This window comes from Cottoperca gobio, chromosome 9 (genome assembly GCF_900634415.1).
Source record: "Cottoperca gobio chromosome 9, fCotGob3.1, whole genome shotgun sequence".
NCBI lineage: Eukaryota > Metazoa > Chordata > Actinopteri > Perciformes > Bovichtidae > Cottoperca > Cottoperca gobio.
Window position 1 is genome coordinate 9456215 of NC_041363.1, and position 23864 is coordinate 9480078.

The window sequence follows — 23864 nt, forward strand, 5'->3', positions numbered from 1 at the left end:
GTATATCTGTATGTGTGTGTGTGTGTGTGTGTGTGTGCATTATTGTGTGTGTGCAAAAGGGAGGGAGAGAGCTCTTTCACTTTCTAAATCTTGGCCAAGCCTTCTTTCCTTCATCACCACTGACTCTAATTCCTGTATCGGCTCGCTGATCATGCCTGGTCAGCAGCACCGATGATTATATCATTTGCTCGTTCAGATCATAAGGCAGGCCTATTCAAACCTCTATAATAGAGGGACTCGTAAAAAACATAGCTTGACTTTCTCTGGGATAGAGTTTTGAGATTGTTTTCAGAACCTCACAGTGCAATGCAGTGCTTTAGCTTGATTGCCTTTCTGAGTGTGTGTGTGTGTGTGTGTGTGTGTGTGTGTGTGTGTGTGTGTGTGTGTGTGAGCGTTTAGTTTATAATCCATCTCTTTAAGAGTAGCATTAATCTTCAACAATTTCAACATCTCGAAACTGTCTTTTACCTACAGTACAATGCTTATATGCATGCCATTAGCTTCCGTCTGAACGTAGTGTATCCATTTCCTAAAGAGCACATTAAGTGTGTGTTCTGCTGCTCTTAGTGTTTGTAATAGGTACGGTAGTGGAGTAAAGAGCTGTGAATTATCATACAGAAACTTCCTTTCCCTTCATTAGAGACCATATTTGGAATTCAGGAATACTGCTTCTCATTATTGAAATAACTAATGCAACGAGAGTTTTATTACAAAAGCAAGACCACAGAGGACAACAGTAAACAAGAACCTGATTTATCTTCATCAGTGATATAATTAAAATGTCACTTCACATCCTGGGGAGGTACTGCAGCTGAATACTAACGTACTACTTCTAAGTGAATCCTCAGCTTCTAATTGTCTTTGTCTACGTTTCTTTCATTGACATTAATCTCGGCCGGTTTATTTGAGATCAAATGGGTTAAAACCAGAATGATTTATTTAGATAAGACATAATACCCCAGAAATCAAAGCAGTTTGTTGTTGCGATGCTAAAAGCTTAGTGTAATCTCAGACTCTAATCAGTTCGTCAGAAAATACATGAATACACATAATCTGAATATACATCTGCTACTTTAGAATACTAACATAAACCCCACTAATGAAACTAAAGGAGAATAGTACAACATGTAATTGTGTGGTGGCATAAAAGACAAAAGACATACTACAGTACAGAGTTTACATTCAACAACTCAACATACAATGATTGTGATGCATAGACATAAAGTACAGTCTGTCACCCCTGTGAATATACTGTCAATAAATGTCTTAAATGTCTTAAATGAAATGAATGGATACACTTATCTTCAGCATACATATACTGTTTGAATAGAACGTGGTCAACAGCACAAAAGAAAATGATTATAAGATCTGAAAATGACCCGAATTAGGTGTGACTTGTGACCACTGACCTGGAACTGGACTTATAGAGAAAATAGGACAGGGGCGATGTGGACGGCCAAATTACTCATGACAGCTTTGAAGAATTTAGCATATCAGCTGCTATTTCACAGCTCTCATACTGTATCTTTAATCTACATAATCACGCCCTTTGTCTGCACACTTATGAAGGAGACTATTATTTTGCCTGTGTGTGTTTTTTTTAGGTCCTGTCTGTATCTCTGTGTCCATGCTGATGTGATTGTATTTTAGTCTATGAATATTGGCCCACATTGCATCCGTTAAAATTAAAAGTTTGAGGTTGGAGAGAGAGAGAAATTCTGCTTAGTGTGCTGAACATGACAGAATATTCAATTAAATGTAGTTCTCTGCCCCAGCGGAATAATACAATGAGGAAATGGGCATGTTATCTACATGAGGGTTGGATTCATTTACACCTAGGGAAGTCTTTTTATATTGCACCTAATGGACATTTCGTGATAACAATAATAATACAAAGGACTACTACCACTACTATAACTTTGCCTTTCTGCTGCAAAACAATGGCTGAACTGAATGTTTCACTGGATAACAATGATTAATGCAGTGAGCATAATGTAGTGCCTCACCTTGTTATTGTGTTTGATGGTGTCGTGGGAGACTAATGTTGGATATTACTTAGTGACATTACCACTTTGATTAATTTAATTCATTCCTAAATGTGAGCGTCAAAGTATTGAACGATCATCTTTTCTTTATTAAGTCTGTTCAGTCACACACACACACACACAGAAACAAATAATCTGCTCATTAAAAAATTAGAATCTATTTTTCCCTCCTTTATAAACAGGAAGTGAGTTTAAAGGGCGATCATATATCAAGAGACTCTAACATTGATAAAAACGTCCCTCCTCCATATCCGTCCTCTCAGATTGTCACACGTTCACATCAGTGGCTTTCAGCACCAGTATGTGAGCTCATCATATGTCTTTAAAAGTTATCTATGTGACATTCAGAACATGTAATGTAGCATCAAAACACTATTTGCTATGCAGAGAAATTAACCGTGTAATGTTGTCCTGATCAGAGGGATCGACTCCAGCTTCCACGTACCAACCGCAAATTAACGTTTGCAAAGTCCGTTGCTGCAGCAGCACAAATCCCATCACAACAAATACATTAAATGCACAAGCCCCGTGGTTGCATCGTGCCACTGAGACCTCAAGAAGCATAATGGAGTCTTAAGGTTAAGTGGATAACTAACAGTCTCAGAACAAAGAACATTCCTCCATTGAACCGGTTGGAGCCAGCCTCTGTCTGATTATCTTGAAGCTTATTGGGTTGCAGCTCATTTCTCTTAGCATATACAATTTGGCATTTCTCAAAAAACATTAGAATGAGGGAAACAAAAGGACCTTTAGGAGGCAGGGACACCGCTCTGACATTTTCATGGCATTTAGTATCTGACAAAACAACGTCCATTTCCGCCTTCCATGAACGATGCTGATCTTCAGCGTGACCCGTCCAGTTGGATATTTATTTGACATATTCTAAACCATTTTGTTTCTGCTTGATTCTTACTTTTTATTTATTTTTTTACAACTCTAAGTGCATTGGTCCGACAATGTCAAATGCTGATCGACTGAAATTGTCAGAATGGCACGGGAGAATGTGAGGCCAAGGACTCACTAAAAGCATGAGGGCTAATGCTGAGAACACTGATGTAATATTGGTGGTGCAGTGCCAACTTTCATCAGTCAAGGTGAAGGATGGGTGCAGTGACCATGAACCCGTGAACCAGTGAAGCCATCATAGAGAAAGAGGCTGGGTTAAAATAGATTTGACACAATTAGGCCATGTCAGATTTCTCTGGGATGTGGCTGGGTGCACATTCAGAGCTGAGGAGCTTCAATGTAAATGTCACTCTCTTGAGGCAGGTAAAGTGTGTTTAAAAAAAAATAAAAGGTTTCTGGATTCTGAAAGGTTAACAAGGTGGTTGATGGGCTGGCTTGTTAACTCAGTACTGTGTAAAATGGATGAATTGCAACTGAAATTCAGACTTGACACTTTAATTTTTTAGGGTCGTTTTTTCATTAACGGTCAATTAAATGAACTGCTGAATCTCCGTGGAGGTGTAATTGGGGGGATGTTGCTGAGTGCAGTTGTCAACACCAAAGATGAGTGCAGATGCGTATTTGTGTTGAGTAAGAGTATTAGATTAAAAGCCCTTCTTCCACTGCTGCTGTAAATGGTCAGCTGGCCTCACAACCTGACCCACTTCACTGGGATCAACAACAATCTTCTTCAAGGAACGGTCAGTAATGCTTCGCCCGACCTGCTCGCGACCCCGACCAACACGAGGTAGCATTAGCAATACGCATCTCTTTTCCCCTCGCGTTTTTATTGCCAGTGAAAGAACTGTAATACTCTATATTGGAGGGATGTTTTCTCTCTGTCTCTTTCAATAGAAAAACAGAGGGAACAAGTGGATCAGTTAATTATGTCCCACTTATGAAATCAAGTGAGTCTTAATACCTCAAGCCTCTCAGCTTCAATGGCACATTGTAAAATTTAGTGTTGCAAACGTTATCATTTAGGAAGGGTTCAGTTCTAAAGTGCAGTCTAATGAAATTAGTGTTTGCTCATACATTTGAAACAAGCTAATGTTGTGACAGCTGTCAGCTAAGATGAAAGAGCACATATGTAGCTTTAACCCCGAACACGTCAGACCTTTATGATTGATCTGCGAGGAAACAAAGGATGCTTTCTTGTGTTTAACCATTGGTCAGGTTTTCACAGCTGATTGATTAGACTCTCTTTGGAGCCAGAAAAAGAAATCGCAGTGCTCGTGCCGGACACAACACAAGCTCACATCAATCACCGAGCGAGGGTTGGCTTCTACAGTGGAACAGCAGCTGACATTCACACAATAAAGCTGCCAATGTTTCTTGCAGACATGCGTAACACAACGTGCACGTAGAGTGAAGAGGGCATCCACTGACAGTTTGTTGATACCTCCTCAGATGACATACAATGACCACCCTCCTGCCTTTACTGGACACGTTGCTTGTTTTTTCTTTTTTTCTTCAGATGTGTTGTGATCTCCAGTTGTGTGTCCTCTCACCCCTGCTGCTTCTATCAGGACTGCCATTACTTTATGCATTCATGCTTTATTGAAAATGCTCAGTTGTTGCAGTGGGTTAGAGGATTTATTTCTTTAAAGCCTAAAGGCCCTGTCACACATATCCGTATGACAGAAACGTATGCCGGTGCATACGAAAATCCAAATACGTCAAACTTTTCATCGGATCGGAAAAGTGAACATATACAGATACGCATGTCAAACCTATTGATAGAGTATCACTTCCTAATACAAAATGTATCAGACGAATACCCAACGAATGCATAACTTATACAAAAATATGGCGTATACAAAATATGGGCAACACGCTGGTTTACGTTGATATAAGGGAAGGTATAAGTAGTATTCGTTAAGAGCAGGCGGTGTTACGTTGGGGTGCGTTGTTGAACGCTGATGTTTTGAGCATGTTCAAAATTACCTGACGTACCCAACGTGTGCTTTATAAGATATGCAGGCGTTACGTGACGTTAGACATATGTGAATACGGAATACGTACGTGAATATTTACCTATTTAAATACAGTACGTAAATACTTACCTACGTAAATATAGTACGTAAATACCTACGTGACTACGTTAGAGGTACGTTAGATATAGGCTACGTCGGCTGACGGTGAATCCTACAGCCAATGTATTGATGACGAGTGGATAACCTATTCCTACCCTATGTTAAGATGATGCCTGACGACGGAGTAACTTATTAAACGTGTTTCTACAGTACAGCTAGCGTTCAGCATATTAGCCGTTCTCCAGCATCAGCATGACGTGAACCAGATGGCATTTTCCAGCTCCGTTGGCCAGGCGCTCTGATACGTTTTAAATAAATAAGTGATAAGCTATCAATGTTTGACATACGTATAATAATTTTTTATGTATTCGTTATGTATACGTCAGCTAAACACCGCTGTGGAAAAGTTGGACGTATTTGTACTCTGACACATTTTTAGCTAATTTTCATATACACCGGCATGTTTCTGCCATACGGAACTGTCTGGCGTGTTCGGCGTAACGTCTGCGTCCTTCAAACGATTACAACTTACCCTTCATTTATATCAACCTATTGCTGATATTTCGTATGCGACGTTTCTGTCATACGGATATGTGTGACAGGGCCTTAAAATAACACTTTACTTCCCAAAATGGAAATAAATGAAAGAAAAACTCTGTCACTGTCAGATAAACATCCTAGTATCTTTTAATGTATGTATATTTATAAATGGCATCGTGTCAGGAAGTTAGAACCAGACTTTTTAGATCATCAGCCACAGACAGTATTTTTTCCAAGTATGTTTTAAGACACTTTTGTAAATCTCACTTTACGAGGACATGTTAGAAGCAAAAGCAATTATACATGTTTTCCTTTTGGCAAGGTTAATGTGCTTTCCCTCAGCAGAATAGTTTTTGATATACATTATCTGTGTCTCATTTGTTTGTGTGCTAATGTAACTGCGGTATCCGATTCTGACTCTTTCACATTCTTGCAGTGCACAGGGTGTAGAACGTATGCAGCGTTTCCACCTTATGTAGTATTCTTGGTTTTAAATTGTCATCCAGCTCCATAAATCACAGCATCAGTAAATCAATCCTTTTTTGAAATATTGCTCTGTAATCATTTGGAGCGTTTTATATATTTTTTTTAAATAACAAATTCCGGACTCAAACGTAGCTGTTATGCTGAACATACTCTCTGTATCTCTCTCACATACTCCCTTTGACTCTCTCGCTCTCTCTCCCTCCGCCTCCGCCTCCGCCTCCTTCTTTTCTGCTTTATGCGCTCTCCATTAGGGAGGCTGTCAGTACGCCTTGGTGCGACTATAGATCGTCACGTCAAAACAGCCCTGAAACCTGTCACCCCTGTCTCCCTCAGAGAGCAGGGCCTCTGTGAAAGCTATTATACGTTGCTCTGTTCAACTGATTAGCCACCACTCTCATTATTAGTGATACAGGTCCTGGCATTGAAACGGCACGACTTCGATAGAATTAACTCGTTTGTAATTCATACCCAAAGGGGGCTTCTAATTCCAGCGAGAGAACTATAATACGCTTGCTTGTGGTGTTTATTTATTTATTTACTTGACTGAGTTGATTTTCAGCCTATACATTTTCCAGATGATGTAGTATGAAATCCAAGGCCGCAACTGTTTACTGACACTGTCAAATTCTGTGCTCATGGTTTCTCATTTGTCAAATTGACTTAAGAGCGCATGATGGTCTCATCCTTGAGACTTCTTCTTGTTGCTTATCCCTTAAAATGAAATAAGAGACCTGTCGCGGCACAGTTTACCTGCCAAGCCTAAGATATGACTGTAAAAAGACAAGAATATAAATTGTATCAAGAAAGGAATCTTTAAAAAAAAAAAAAAAAGACCCATCGAAGCAAATTTGTTTTTCTTCTCCTAAATTCTTCTGTCAACACACTGTTTTACAAGCGTTGAACCGACCGTGAGTTATCACATAGACCATTGGACTTTCTTCTCACATCTCTCTTTTAATGTTCAACATGTGCTGAGCTTCAGCCAGGTTTGCATTAATATCCAGCCGTAGACTTGTAAAGTTTTCCAATCCAATCTCAATCCACAAAGTTTTGACAGCAGTCGTCCAACTCGATGTTTAAAAGATGAGACAGCCATTGGCAGGCCCTTGAGTTATGAAACCAATAACCCTGCGTCAAGGCCTCGTCATTTACATTTAGCCCCTTGCTGCAGGTTAGTCCAAGAAAGATCGTAGGCTCCATGTTATGGACATTGCCAATGAAGTAATATATTACCATGTCATATACATTTATCATTACCGGCAAAACTTTGATGGTGTTTTGTTTTTGCTTTTCATGGAAATTCTTTTGTTTGCTAAATCCCCATTTTGTGGATTCACTAGCAGCTGTTCACTACACCCAAATGCAAAAGAGAAAACAATGGTAATGATGAATGGGGTGCTGCACACACAGCAATAATACATGTGCTTAGTGGCTATGAATATGAATTCCCTTGCAAATTAATGTTTTGTGCATAAGAGCCTTTTCTCCACTGAGCTGTGCTGACCCGTGCGCAGGGTTCAGCATACGCACCCTTTGATTTTCAGTAGAAATGCTGAAACGTGGAATGGCAACATGCGGAAAGTAGGTTAGTATTCAAACTAAATTGGACACATTGAGTACACTTAAGATGAACCTGAAGCGCAACAAAGAGAGCAACAGAAGTTTTAGAAAACACATGAAATAATACAAAATATGCAAAAAGGTGATCAATTCATGCGTGACTGAAAGTAATCCCTGCAGTGTACACCTTTTTTTAAAAGGCAAGTTTATATTTGCGGTCGTCAGACTTTGAATAATTTTGCTACTTTTATGAAGTTTCTTATTAAATGGCAAGATGTAATGAGACGTTACTGTCTCCTGGTGATGACCATGCATCATTAAAGGAGATGTGCTGAACATGTAACCTTCTTAATCCTACATTTCAGTTACAGATATAACTGCCAATTAACGCCATCTCAGCACATGTCTTATACACACAGGCGCATTTCACTGTGACCAATCATAGATTTGTATGTCTTTTTATGTCATTATTTTTTTATATTTATTTATCTAGACCGATGCAAAGTTAGCCACTCAAAAAAAAATCAAAGATTAGTGTGATAGATCTGTGCACTGTAACAGTACTGGCCACTATTTTGCACATGCATCTGTTATTTAAAGAACGAATAGCAGCACCGATGGCATACCGACACAGAAGGTCAGTTATTAATTATCCAGCGGAGCAGAACAAGTCTATGCAGTCACTCAAGCAAACACTTTTGCTCAATAGAATAGTGCGGTTGATAATTGGCCATATTTATTGGGGGATGCTAAGGCCAAAATGTAGCTATTCGGCGTGGGTGTGGCTGTGCGTGTGGCTGTGTGTGTGGCTGTGTGTGTGGCTGTGCGTGTGGCTGTGCGTGTGGCTGTGCGTGTGGCTGTGCGTGTGTGTATTGGCGTGCATGCTTCCTCTGTGCATATAGGTGATAGTGTTCTACCTGGCAGCTAGTCTGTGCTCTCCACTTAGCGCTGAGGATGAAGTGTTGCCTCCCCGGAGAGGACATATTCAATGACTTTTAGACTGTGCCTTGGGCTGCCCTCCAAACCACAGAGACCAGCAATAGCAGCCACTGAAACTCTCCTCGCTCTCCTGTCATCCTTAGTTTTGCCTGTCAAACTATTTTACTCACACACTGTCTCTCAAGGTCCATCTCGGTGCCATTTATTCATTTAAACTTCAAACGCACAGGTAATATACACTTTTAATCATTGACTGAAGGTTTTTGAAGGAATGTCTTTTTTGTCACTGTTGGCATGGTAATGCTCATTTTATTCATGCAACACCACAGAGAATCAGTTACCTTGAACAATGTGTACTCGTATGCAGTACATAAGGAAGTAAAAGATGTAGCTCATTATCAGCGTCTCATGGCTGTCACATACTGTTTTATTGTGACATTAAACGTAACTCTAACACTGTTTGCCTCCCTTTTCTCCCCAAACAGGCCCGTGCCATCCAAACCCTTGCCACAACAGAGGAACATGTGAGATCAGTGAGACCTACAGGGGTGACACTTTTATTGGTTACGTCTGCAAGTGTCCACCAGGCTTCAGTGGAGTTCATTGCCAACACAGTAAGTTGTACCAGCGTCTCCTCCTAAGAAAAACACTTAAATTCTCACAAAATAGAAATAAATAATAAAAGAGTTTCGGAAAGCCTGTCTCCTTTTATACATTTCCATGAAGTAAGATTTGTCTGTTTTTATCTAAAAGATTTTCTCAACACAAATAATGACCTTGAGCAGTGATTTAATGTCAAACAGCTGACAGGAAGTAAATCGCTGTTGAAAGGATGAGTTCAGCAAAATCATAGTGGGTTTGCTAGAGAAAAGAAATGCTGAACGGGCTTTCTTTTGTTGCGCATGCTCTTAATAAAGGTTAGTGTCAAAAGGTTTTTGCTGCCTATGAGATAATATTTTACGTTAGATCAAGGGCATTGTTCTCCAGCCCAGTTCAATTTATGCTCTACCTTTTTAAATGGACTTTCTGAACTCTTAAGCCTCTAACGCCCTGAAACTGGGCGATCGCTATTGCAAATATGAGGTGCAAGCCAATGTGGGTGTGACCACCACCAGAAACTGTAAAAACATGTACACGACACGCATTCCATTGCTGCTACGTGAGCTTCCCTGCTGTCTTCCCACCATGATGTAATTTAGAGGTCTAACAGTGCCTTTTGATGTTATTGAAGACATCTTGCAACGAAAGAAAGCAAAGTACTGGGAAATCGACAACGTCGCTTTTCACAAACAACAAAAGCTTCTATTGATTATTGTTGCTAAGCTTTATCCAGCCTTTACAACTGAGCTGTTTGATTTGATAACTGTTTATGTCAACAGAAAGGAGCAGCCAAAGCAAGGTTTTTTTGGTATTTCAAAAAGTCAAGTTTCTTCTATTTTTATTTTTTATGTCGTCTGTTTCACTTTTGTTTTTACTGCTCTCAGCAGTTTTGAAGTCGGTTTCACAGCAGTGTCAAAGCTTGCTTGTGTCAATATCACTTGCAGCAGCACTTACCAAACAATGTCTGCCAGGAAGTAAAACATACTTAATGTGTCCATTATTTTTGAAGAGGATGAAACTAGAGACGACACCTGTAAAGTTTATCCATCCATCCATCGTCTACCGCTTATCCGGGGTCGGGTCGCGGGGGCAGCAGCTCCAGTAAGGAACCCCAAACTGCCCTGCTCTGGGCCACATCCGCCAGCTCCGACTGGGGGATCCCGAGGCGTTCCCAGGCCAGTGAGGAGATATAATCTCTCCACCGAGTCCTGGGTCTTCCCCGGGGTCTCCTCCCAGCTGGACGTGCCTGGAACACCTCCCTAGGGAGGCGCCCAGGTGGCATCCTTACTAGATGCCCGAACCACCTCAACTGGCTCCTTTCAACGCAAAGGAGCCACTTGAGGTGGTTCAGTAAAGTTTAGTATGGTCAAATCAGGCTAGGGGCCAACGACCCCCTTTTTAGGTTTTTTGTACTGCCTCATTTGAAAATGTCTGCTCTTGCCTTAGACCGTAGACTAGATATAATTTTCAAATAATCAATTTACACAATAAATACACTTGGTGTGTAATATAGCCTATGCTTGCATTCCTCTGACCTCATGTGTTTTTTATGTACCATCAATAAGTCCTTGTTATTGGAGTGTTTCTGTGTGCATTTAATATGCCAAGCTGAACGCTGATGTACACAGTCCTTTCTGTTTCCGTTTTGTTTTGGCTTACCCCGGTTAGCCTGTGTTTTATAACGTCACAATGCTATGAATTGTGGGTTTTTTCCCTGAAGTGCTCAAAATGTCTGCAGCAGAGCTCTCAAGCACTTGACGATTTGACAGTAGGACATCCCTAAGCCCTCGCTTACTTACCTGCAACGCACCTCAAAGTCTGCGAGTCCGTGAGTGTGGACATTGGGATTGAGCTCAGGTCAACATTTCTGCCATGGTGACTCATACACACACACACACACACACACACACACACACACACACACACACACACACATATAAAGTCTCACAAGGTGGAAACAATTGGTACAGCTGGTAAATATGTCACATCACAGGTGGAACCAACATCAGCTAACCAGCAGTAGAAGAACACAAGTTTAGCATCAAACGTATACATTAGTATCTTGCCTTAAAAACCTTTCTGCATTCTGACTAAATCCCAGGATTTAGAAACAGCATGTAGCTCTTCATCTGTAAGTGCTAAATCTAGCTAAATCCTGCAGTATGATATATAGGCCAAGTCCTGTGTGTGTGTGTGTGCTTGGCTGAGCATTGCATTAGCCCGCACAGCACAGTTGTCCTTCATTTCTTCGCAGGTGTGCTTCTAAGTAATGGATTTAATGTATCATGGTGCAAACTCTGCGGTGAGATGGATCATTATTGGTTTGAAAGAGAAAGAGAGATAAAGTTGCAGAGAGAAAGAAAGATGTCAACCAATACTTCTAGAAGCCATTTATATCTCATAACTGCCACACGTACACCAAGGTTAAACGAGACAGCAATTTAGTGGTAAACTGAACAAAGAGAGGGGATTTTATTTTCAGAAAGTAAGTGTCAGTCATTATACATTATCTTTTACTTATTTAATGCAAAGCCACAAGAAACGTAAAAGGAAATGGAGCGAGTTGCTGTATCCACTTGTTAGTCATTGTGTTTGTCTTTAGCCAAAACTGTGAGCAATTGACTAGCATTCATGTCATAATTCAGTTATTGTTTCCTATTAAGCCCTTAGGGTGGTGAGAAACTGATTTGATATGGGCTGAATACACATTAATGTCTGCCAATTTCCCTCACCGTCATTACAGTTGAATGGAAGATAGTGAGTGTGAAAGAGAGAGGATGAAAGGCAGGAAGAATTTTGTTAATAATCAAATCTCGCGTCTGGATAATTCCTGCAATTAAATGACAAAGGCATATAAATAATTGTTCCTTTTTAGAATGAAAGCTTTGCTGGCTTTGTTATGGTATGGTCTTTGCTTTTACTGAAAAGAAGAAAAAAAATGTATTTTGGAGGTGTTTTAATCCTGTTTAACAATCGGTTTTAATGTATGTGTTATTTAAATGAAAATCACACATTGTTGCACCTAAAACGTATACTTAACTTTTTGTTACTGCATCCGTCGATGCTATAAATTCATTAATACATGAATTAGTTTTCTCGTTAATAACAGGATAGGTGTCTGCTGCTTGGAATAATTTATCAAATGTCTGAAATTGTATTACAGGATTACCCTTTTATGTTTATGTGAAATCTGATCCAGGGGTTTAAATCAGTACTGGCCCAAACGCTGGGCTTATGCTGTGTAGTGAACTATACATATGTAACATAATATAGTTGTGTGCGAGGCCCTGGCTTTTTACTGTTGCTCTTACTATCTCCTTGCTCCGTCAGTGCCAAATCCAATTTCACACCTTTGAACGTTATCCTAAATACATGCACTACATATCCTGCCTGTTAGACCGGTTTTATGAAGCACAGCGGGAAATGATGTCGCACATGGACAGCGAGGATAAGTACAAGCTATTTCAGACTTCTTTGATGGGCAGATACTGTACGCACTAAATGTTGTTGACTGCTCTTGTTTCTTTGTTTCGTTTTTTTTTTTAGAAACGCAGCCGTCACTGACTCAACTTGAGGTGTTGTAGATTTCCATATTCAGGGCAGACGTCAGATAATCACAGCTGGAGTTATTAGCAGTGTGCAGTCACAGCAGAGTTTGATTTCACTCGGCCACTTTATATGGAACTAAGTCCCACAGCGTCTTGTTTCTGCCTTTTTAAAGATATCGCTTGAATGTGAAATTACAATGGTGTCTTTTACTCATTGCAATAAAAATGTGCTTGTGCTGAATTGAGTTGTTGTTGAATTCCCGTAAGGTTTCACTTTTGAAATGATACTAAAAGAAACAGTTGAATACAGTCTCAAAGTCTAACCACCTGAGAAAAACACCAGGGTTTATAAAGGGCTAAAGTCACTGCTTTTATTATTAGATCCCTTATTATCACAAAGTCATTCATCTTTCAAATAGTGTGGCGTCACGTCCCTGTGGTGACAAGAGAACAAGAGCCGCGTTATTGGGCGAGCAGCCAAACATTGTAATGACCTGTCAAAGTGTGAAGATTGGGACTGATTGCCTCAGTCGTCATGAGGTTGCAGATCATTTTTAGGGCACATGTTCTCAGCCTATCAAGGACAAAAGTATAAACTGTTGGGATTTTTTTTTACAAGGGCAGTGTTTTGATTTCTCTGAGTAGAAATGTTCTGTTTCGTCTCACCGTGAACAGCCTCGTCTAACAAGTCCACCTTGTATGGTTTTTAAACATTTTTAATTTAATTTGATGCAGTTAAAAGTAAATCATATCTTTGGAAGTTGGCAGAATAGATGAAGATTTGTCACCCTCTTTTCTCTTTCAGTAGGGAATACCTAATCACAGTTTTCTGCCGCTCCGTCTCTACTCTCTTTCAAAGATGTTGTTTTTTTTTCTCTTATTCACTAAAAGCTCTCGCCTAGGGATGCTGTGTGTGGAGCTCCCTGCAAAATCACACAGAAAATCAAAGCTTCTAGAGAAAATGTTTCCAGAAAGTGTGAGCCATTGTGTTCGGGCTGCTGGTTATCAATACCAAAAACATATACAGTCCCAGTCGCTGTAAAATATTGAATATAAAAAGAAATGGCCAAGGTGATTTGACTTTATCGTCTCTGAGATGACTGCTGTTCGATTGTCTAACTCGGCTTCTTCCAATTGGCCTGCAAGTCCTTGAAGCAGATTCTATCTTGCCCTTTGATTGATAAGTGTCTTTGACTTTTCTTTCTGAATCACACCAGCAGGGCAGGATTGACTTGTGCTCTTTCTGAAAGTGTGGCCCTGTATTTGATTATTGACAGTTGCTATAAAGCTGCATTAGCCCTGCTGCCTCCACAGCTTCTTGCCACAGGCTAATCAGCCAGTGTTTTATGGCTGTGCTCCGCAGCACAAGAGAAAGAAAGAGACTCCACATGGACTAGCTCTCTGCTTACTCTTCGATACCACATTTAGGACTGCATTAGTGACATGTTTAGTGTGTTTTTTCAGCTGATAAGTAGGTATCCAGTGGCGCTTATATTTCCTATTATCTTGTTTATTTTTTCCCTCTCTAATGTGGAGGCCCTCTGACTCCTCGCCTTCACGTGGGTTCTTTATGTAGAGTGAGCAAGAGAAATACAGATCTGACATATTTTCCACTGGAATATGTTTGTTGTGCTCAATTTACTGTTTAACGACAAGATGATTACATAGACAATAACGCTGCGGCCCGAGGCGACATGAATGATTATCAAGAGGTACACTTGTTGTGTACATCTTAACCGTTTTAAGCATTTGACGACCGCAGGAGACTCTATTTGTCAGGTGCAAGGAGGAGGCAGAGGTCCGACGGTGTTTCCCAGCACCCATTCCGCCCCTGTGAACACCCACCACTTTAGCGGCACACCTCCGAGTGGTTACCTGCACCTCTTAAAGTGAGAAATGACTCGCCTTTCTCAAACCTGCCAGTGCCTCACAGGAGGTGACTTTGTGGCGGAGGATCTTCAGTTTATCGTGATGGCGGAAGGAGGGAGAGGGAGAGCTCTTGTTAGCCGGCATATCTTCCACCGCTCCGACAGAGGCCACAGAGAGAGGACAGCGGGGTAGGGATGGAGGAAGATTGGTGGGCTTGTGGTTTCCTGCTCCCTCTCGCCATGATTGAGGCAGTTGTTATATCTGCTTCTCACTGTGAGGCTGGACGTTTAAAGTCACTCCAGCAAAGATCACGAGGAAGCATGACAATGGCTTTAAAAATCCCAAATTATTTCAATTACGCATAGAAATCATGCTTTAAACATTGATATCTTGATCCCAAAACAGAAAAGAATGTAATAGTTTAAATGTTTAATATTCCAAGTTTTTCATCTCAGCAGTGAAGCTCCACAAAGTGCCGTTGCTATTTTGCTTAACGCTTTTGGGGAAAGCTCTACATAAATCCACTAACTGTCTCTGTCTTAGATCATATGAGCTGTATATCTGAATTGAGTTTTAGGGCAGATTTCCACTTTGAGTTTAAATAAATTAAGTTTTCGGGGCAGGTTTAGCTAACTGGATTAAGATTGAATTAAGTGCAACTATAAGTTAGTGAAAGAAAGTTGTTAAAGGAAAACTTTTCCATGGTAAATGGGTGGAAGAAGTACTTTGTACACAGAAAGTTAATCTATTTTCAAAATACACAGAGGCATCGGTTTAGTCATAGTGCCTGAGGTCTGTTCTGTTAGGTATAAATCTGCATCGTTTTAACAGCCTCCAGGTTACAAGATTTGGGAAGTTTTACTGGAATTATGCTAATCTACACACCAATTTTATTTTTATATGCATAAATTAGCCTGAGTAACTTTTAACAACGGTTTGTTTTTACAGAATATTTATACCTATTCTGAAACATAGGATTTGTAATTGTGCTCCTCTTCTCCTCTTCTTCTTAGTGTCACAAGATGACTATGATTGTGTTGCGTTATTTCAAACCGTACAGCACAATGACATAGTATTAAAGAGTCTGCTATGTATTTTATTTCAGTGTCGGATTTTGTCAAAATCATGTGAGTATAGAAGCACTCCTGCTAGAACTTCCCAAGGTCATCATTGCATGACAGATAAAACTGAAGTGCCCTCAGAACTATTGTGAACACTGGCAGCCTCAAGGCTCTCCCTTCTGCTCCATTACTGTGATGTAGAGCTGTGTGGAGGACGAGGCCATTTCCAGACACCCTCTCGGCATTACATTCACAATCCCACAGACCACCCACTGCTTACGGTCTGTGGCTAGAAAGCTGCATTTACAGGAAGAGAGGAGTGTAGAGAATCCTGGGGGAAGGGTCCATAGTCCACCAAACATCTCCAAAGAAGCGACCACAATCACACAGCCAAACCGTCAGACGGCAATGATCACCAACTCATGATGTGCCAGTGTGTCTGTGTTCTCTCTGTCTCGTCTCGCAGGATTCTCTGCAGATCAATATGGAAAGATGGATTTGCTCGTGTGCCAGCAGTCCTGTTGTTTTAGCTCACGGCACATTTGGTCTTTCTTTCTTTAAAGCGGCCAATATTTTGTGTCGCTGGAAACACCTCTAATCATAGCGTGGTCAGTTCATCTGGGCTTTAGAGGAATTTTATGTTTTAAGAAAAAGACATTAATGTCTAAAACAGATTTAACTCTACTCATGTGATAGTTAACAAACATACATCCACCCTTACTTTGTGCACACGAGGAAAGGAGAGAATGTCTTACATCACTCCTTACTGATTCTCATGATGATTGTAGAAGCAAATGTCTCCTGTTTAAATAGCCATCATTCAGGGACTTGAAAGATGCTTGATTAAGTTTTATTGTTGGGCTAGTGAAGGCTGACCTGGCATATTACTTTGACGGGGAGTTTGCTTTCTGTAGGTAAGGAGGTTTCAGTCCATTACTGGACAGGGGAAGGTCTTGCTATGTGTTGTTGACCATTTCCTGTCTGGCTCAAAAACACGTGCAAAAGGTGCGTCTTTACGCTTCAAATGAATTGTTCCACAATGCGTTCATGAGCGTGAGGCTGAGGCCCAATAAAACTCCTACTTCAATACGTTACTATTTACTACAGTGTCATTTCAATGATTTACCTTTTATCATATATCACATACATATATTTGTCTTTGATTTGATTGTTTCTGACGCCATGTACTGTTGTTTATTTATTGATGTGTAAAGTGTTTGGAAAAGTGGTAAACAAATGACGTTTTCTCTAAAGTTTTTTTCACTGTCAGGTTCAGTGTAAAATGATGACGACTTAAGAGTCAATGACGTCAGTGTTGACGGGAAAAGTAATCAGGAATACTCTGTAACCCTGGCTGCTCCTTTGCTTTCCTTTGAACATGTATAGTTGCTTCAGTGTCCATTGAACACTGTTGTGATGCAATGCTGACGTGACTCTTTCCATCTACACACAGGATTTACTTTGATTAATTCTTAGCGTCTTGCAGCGCTGACAAGATTGCGGTAGCGTCTGTTACATTGGCTTGATATAGCAACACTGGTGTCAGCCAGCACTTGTTACTCTATTCTTTGTGTGTATATGTATATGTACATATATATATATATATATATATATATATATATAGTTAGAAATAGTTCATTTGGAATGCGTTGCACCCCTGCTGACATGCAAATTAATGTTTTCCCTGGAGTAGAAAATCTGGTTTAAACATTTTGCTGTAGCACCATCGCATTTGAAAGTCTCAGATCTCTACAGGCTACGTTGTTGAAGGACAACACTCTTCATGTCTCCTTGCGATGTGTCTCAAAGGGCCTCCATACATATGGATTATGTAGGTGAATGAGAGGATGGTCTTGCATCTGCTTTCTCCTGAACCTTAAACCTGTACCGGATACACAGTAAAAAAAGAAAAAATATTTTCAAGTCATCTTTCAATGAACAATAAGATACATATGAACTGCACGACACAGGACCACATTTGTTCACTTATTTGCAAGTTAATTGTGTGTCCTTTTTATATATTTGGTCTTAATAAAAGGCAGTCATAGTCCAGGACATTCCCAGCGTTCAGTCGACTGAATGAATACCATGAGCATACAGTTAACAGAATGGTAACGTATACTTCTTTGTGTGTGTGTGTGTGTGTGTGTGTGTGTGTGTGTGTGTGTGTGTGTGTGTGTGTGTGTGCATCCACAAAGTGAAGCAGCCCCTAAATATCAGTGTTGGACTGATGTCTATGTTCTCGGTATCCTGCTGCTCCTGTCCCTATCCCAGGAGTTAACCCTATCTCGTCTGTGTCAGAGGGCATCTTGGAAAACAAGCCGAGGAAACGAGCTGGAATCATAGCGTCACCTCTTCTGCGCTCCTGACATTGATGTTTTATTTAGCCTTCGAGATAGAGCCTTGAGCTTGACGGATCCAAATCGACCTTTTTTTTTTTGTTTTCTCAGGTTTATTGAATACAAAGAATGACACTAAAAACTATATACCGGGATTCATCTGCGCTTGACCCTGATCTTGTCAGTGTTGGTGTCGTGCTTGCTCTCACACCCTCATCTGTCAGTATACAAGTGATACATCAAATGTTCCTTATGCCTTCAGTAAGCACTCAATTCTGCAAATCCTGCCAAATAAAAAACTGCTGTAGGAACATGACCTTTCTTGTTTGGCAAGGTGGTGCTTTGCTAGCGCAATTGCAGACGGGGCAGTTTTTACACTAAGCATCTTTGATGTTAAAACCAAATCTATGGTCTTCAGGTGAAAAAGAAAAGAAAAAGGCTATATAAAATGGTCAGACCGGTGGCTAGACGTGCAGTCTTGTTAGTGTTTTCGGAAAAGGCCAGCACTTTCGAAAACATTTTGAATGTGCCAAAGTGCTTCCAGAGAGGTTTTCTTAGAGCCTGGATCTTCTTAAAGTGTGTTTGTTGAGATTACAAGAGAAAAGGAAACAAAAGTCTTCAGTGATGTTTCTAAGTGTTCATGGTAGTGACTCTCAGTGGGTCCCAGGGAAATGTTATGTTTTTAACCTATTGCACAGTTCATCTCGTGTTTGATGTTCTTTGGTTACATTCATATAAATTTAAATGTATCTGAAAATGTAGTCTAAGAAATGTATTTACAAAAGATTATACAAATAAAATCTGAAATCAGAAATGATGTGTAGCTGTTATCACAAACCTGAAACTTGATGAGACAGCGCTACAAGGCTGGTGATGCAATAAAATGTTGCATCCGGGACATTTAGTCCCTCCTGCGCTGAATGAGAGTATGAACGCGCGATGGGCCATTAGCCCCCAAACTCAAACGTCCCTGTCCTGTGTCACGAACGAGAGTTGATGAAGAAAACGACTTGTAAAATGTCACGCCACACACAAGCATTTGACGCGAGCGGTAGGCCTAATATACCGTGTTGTCTCGTGTTATTAAATATAATGTGTCAAACACACACTCTCCCCCCCGCCCACTTCTGAAATGAATCCAGCGCCTCATCAGGGGAAAAAATAGGGTGTCAACACTGTATGTGTTGATAGTTAGTTCACTGCGTCCTTTAGGATGTTCATGCGTCAGAGATGCAGGACGTGTGTCGAGCAACTTCAATGACCTTGGAAACGTGTACTTTGTATGTTATGAAGAAAAAAAGCAAGAAAAATAATGAGAAGAGAATTTCCAACAAAAAATGTGGATGTATTTGTTCAATTTAGTTGGTTTCTTTCTCCCCCTCCCTTGTTTCCAGTCCCTGAGCAGCCATTCACCTGCTTCATCCTTCCTGTGGAGGAGTTTTAGAGAACAAGCTGTTACAGGGGCCTAATTGTGTAAGGCCCCCTCGGACACTTGAGCTTCGCTGTCACCTCCTAGCCTCTGCAGTAAGGATGGACCTTTTGGCAGATGGCCAAAGCATAAATAGAGATGCATTTTCAAATCCCAGGTGGTGGGGGAAAAAAAGAGTTAGACTCAGTCCTGCCCGGGGCTTCTGGCTGGCTCGGCAAGGCAAAGCAGAACACTGATAAATGTTCAGCTTGAATACACAGAGCTGCATTAATTCAGCACGGTCAAATTGTGTGGCCAAATTAGTATCAGTGTAGTTTTACTACGGACTGAGTTCAATCTGACTGAGATTAAGGTTGATGGTCATGAGAATGTCCAGTTTGTAAAACATAATTAGGATATTGGTTATTGCCCTGCAGAGAGATCTTGTATCATTATTCCACCTTTTCTTTAATCATGGATGTGACTCGGTGTGGAAGAAATGATGGAGATGTGCGAGTGGCCGTTATGGGGATGATAGTACTTTTTACCAAAGCATTCATGGAATCTCCTCTAGACGGATAAGGATAGATCAGAGAGAGGGTCAGCAAGGAAATGAATGAATAAAATCAGTGTGAAATGACTGTTGAATCCACTGAAGCATCTTAATTCGGCAGCACTATCAATATTAAGCTCTTCATAAATCATTCAGAATCCGACCCTTATCAAAAGCCTTTTTCTTTTAGTGGATATGATTTTAAATAGTTGGTCAATGCAACTTACATGTCAGCTTATTATGTTTTAAACTAAACTTATTAACTCATCCATAAGTGCTGGTCTTCGTGTCATGCCTTAGAGTGCTCTTATCTTTGATTATTGTCGGTTATACACTCTTAATTTGAATGTGAATGGTGGTTTGGTCAGTCAACCACCTTGGTTTTGACTAAAATATCTTAACAACATTTGGATGGATTTCCATAACATTTTGTACAGACTTTCATCATCCACAGAGGATAAATCCTTCTGACTGTGGTGATCTCTTGACTTCACTACCATTAGGTTGACATGTGTGGTTTGGATTGAAATATGTTGACAACTATTGGATGGCTTGCCATAAAATGTGCTAAAGATAGCCAGTGTCCCGAGAGGATACATTCTAATGGCCTTGGTGATCCTCTGTTTTTTCCTGTACTGCCACCTGCAGGTCAAATATTTCCCTTATTCAGTGAATGTCCACGGTTTGGCACAACATTTGGTACAGACATGGTTCTGACTTACGACTCTACCATCATCAGGTCAAAATATATTTTTGTCCAATGTCTTTAGTCTCAATACCTACAAAACTAAGAAACTCAGCTGTATGTGTGTGTTAAAACCCAATATATTCAAATATTGTGGTCTCCTAAGAGCAGACATCTCTTAGGAGCTTGGGCTTGGTGTGGGGGAACATACAGATGTATGTTCCCCCACACCAAGCCCATGCTTGCTCTTATGCCATGGCCATGACATGGCTCCACTTGCTTTCTGCATCTTATTTTTGTGTCTCTTAAACATTCTAGTAAGTGTACCTCAATGATGTTAAAGAGCTTGTGGATCACGGTTGTCCCGAGGTAGATCAGTATTCCCCTCACACACTGGCTGTGGAGGCTCCATCAGTAAGCTTAAAATGACACTTTAGGCTTTCCTCCAAGTGTCATTCTGCGCAACGCAGCTTCGGCAGAGCCCCCCGGTCTGCATGTCTTCGAAATGATGAGTGTTTCGCTTCTCAAGATACTCAAACCTCTCTCCTGCAACACCTTTTCAAGGACTTCTGGAGTGCTGCTGTTAATAACTTCTCAGTGGGCTAATCCCACTTCAAAAAGTGTGCCTTCCAACACCATTCTTAATCCTGAATTCACAGCTTCATGCCTCATCATATCCCTTAAAACATACTGCATGTACCACTGTGAAAACTAACCTGCATGTGTGAATCATATTTCTTTTTGGCTCATCATTATTCTGAGTCACGTATTACTAAGGCTGAGACGTATCTCTGGAAAAAACATTTCAAGGATACAACGGTTGATGTTAAATCTCTCTTTCAACTAGTTGTGGGACTTCATCAGACTGATAATAATCCTGTCTTATATGGTGAAAGTCACTGCAGTGGCATGGGTAAGGCAAGGATAGATTGACAGCTTAGTTTGACAGTGGAGACAGGCACTTCCATGTTCCATCTTCTATCTCTGACTCAACTTGGAGAGACAGGTCTTTTCTTGGCCTTGTGTCGTGTGGACTCGACACATTTCACTGCACCAGGACCTGTCAAACACGAAATCCAAAGGCTGATCGCCCATATACAGAGATGCAGCTCCGAGGACAAGTCAGCACTTCTTGTATTACTGTAGCATTATACAACTATCCTGGAATGTGCAGAGGCAGGCAATAATCTATTCAGGATAGATACTGAATGTGAAATATGTGCATGTGTTGCGTCTATGCCAAAGCTTTTGTGAGCATTCAATCATGAAAAAACTGAATTAGAAGCGCGCACAAAAAATGAGATTAGATATGACGTGATGCAATGCAGGTGGAAAAACATTGCATGTACCTGACTTTTACTGCCAACAAAGACCCTCAATCTGTACACACAACCTACTGAGGTGTCCGGTCTTTCCCGATGAGATGTTCTTCTACCTCTGCCCGTTCGAGTGAGTTCTGTGTTGCATCGAAACTGGAAAAAAATCTGTACAAGATGTGCTGTACTCATCCAAACTGAAACTCTTGTTATTGAACATGTGTTTACAGTATTGCCATGTGTATACCATGCCATGTGCAAAACACTTCCTCATATGCAATGTTCTGCACCCTTAAATTGTGTATGAGCCTAGAAGTAGTGTTTCATAGTATGTCCTTGAGGTCCTCACACCTAATGGAGTGCTTTGTCACAGAGTTTATAAACTAATGATATAAATTATTCCTGCTCAGACTAGCAAATCCAACATTGCATTATTTCACCATGAATCACAGGGCATCAGCAGCAGCCTGTCCCAGGGGAAACCCTATCCGCTATAAAAAATAGGATGATTACTTCCAAAGCAAGAAGGAATGTTCAAGTTCAGGGGTTAATTATGTGGCAGACATAAACAACCGGTTGTCAACTTCTTTCCTGTCTATCAATGACTGAGGAAGTCCAACCACAATGCCTTGTCTAGAAAGAGAGGTCAAGAGGACCCACTTGCTTATCAACCGTGTGGATTCACTGACTCGGTGACAAAAAAACCCAGATAAAGATAAGATGAAACTTCCCGAGGGAAGTGTGCGTGACGGCTAAACTGAGTCCAGATGGTGATGTGAAGTCTTGACTAACCTCCAATTGTGTGGCTTACAGTGTCTCTCTAAAGGAAAAAGAAGGCTTTATCCAGCTTTACCTAACATCTGACTATAATTTAATGAAGGAAGTGGGTGTGATGTAGGGGCAATACTCCTGGGACATTACCTTTCATTCTGCTAATTAGGTTTGGGGGCTTTCAGTGTGTGAGGATTACAAGCTATTAGCAGGCATTTATTCTAATCATTTGTGTGATTTATGTTGTTGTGCGGGGCCAGTTTAGGTTTCTGATGCTACTGCATACGTAAGTTCAGCTTAAAATAAAATGCTTATTTAATATAAATAAACTCTGTAAACTACATTTCCTCAGTCCTCTATTGAGGCAAACCGCTACTACGTGAGATGGAGAAAATGCATAGAGCTGTTGGTTTCCTCTAGTATTACAAAAATATAGATGTGTTCTCTGACTGCAAACATGTCATATTTACGCCACATTTACATCCTTCGTCGTGCAACATTTGACACAATACCTTTACTGTTGAATGAACTGGAAAGTGGATTCATTGGCTTTTGTGTTTGTGTGGCTGTATCAGGTGCCTGGCGCTGCAGAAGTCAGTGCAGCCTAGTGGAGAGGGCACAGGTGACCCCCCCCCCCCTCCTCCCAATGCAGGTCTATTCCCGCTCCATAGACACACCGAAGCCCAATTTAGCGCTCTCAGCCGGTACCAGCACTATTCTTTGCTCTCATTGTTCTCCGCCTGAGACACTTTTTAGACAGCGATAGAGGAGCAAAGCCAGGGAGCGAGACGTTCCAGTGGACCGATGAAAGCATGGCGAGAGACTGACCGAAGACCAAGCTGATTTATTCCGCGGTTCATAGCTTCAGTTTCCCAGTGGCTGTGTCTTTGTGCGAGGAGCGACGACAATGGTGTTAATGATGATAGCACAGAGTGTATGCTGTTAATCCTTTTTCTAATTAACCTTAAAATTCAATGAATTCACAAAATGTATAATCACAGTGAAGAACTATGTATTTAACAATATATATATATATATATATATATATATATATATATAATTGCGATTGACATGATAAAAGATGCACCTGTCCAATATAATATTCATTGTGTTAGCCCTCCAATAAATATGTACAATCGTGAAATCTAACTCTATAATTTGTC

General features: G+C 40.6%; 1 protein-coding gene across 2 annotated transcripts in view; it reads left to right on the forward strand.

The window, feature by feature from the left end:
* Positions 1–23864, forward strand: part of edil3a (EGF-like repeats and discoidin I-like domains 3a) — a 96420-nt gene that overhangs the window by 24896 nt on the left and 47660 nt on the right. For both annotated transcript variants that reach the window (XM_029440018.1, XM_029440019.1), the window contains exon 3: positions 9037–9165. In XM_029440018.1, the coding sequence (XP_029295878.1) occupies positions 9037–9165 (129 nt within the window). The remainder of the gene's footprint in view (positions 1–9036; positions 9166–23864) is intronic.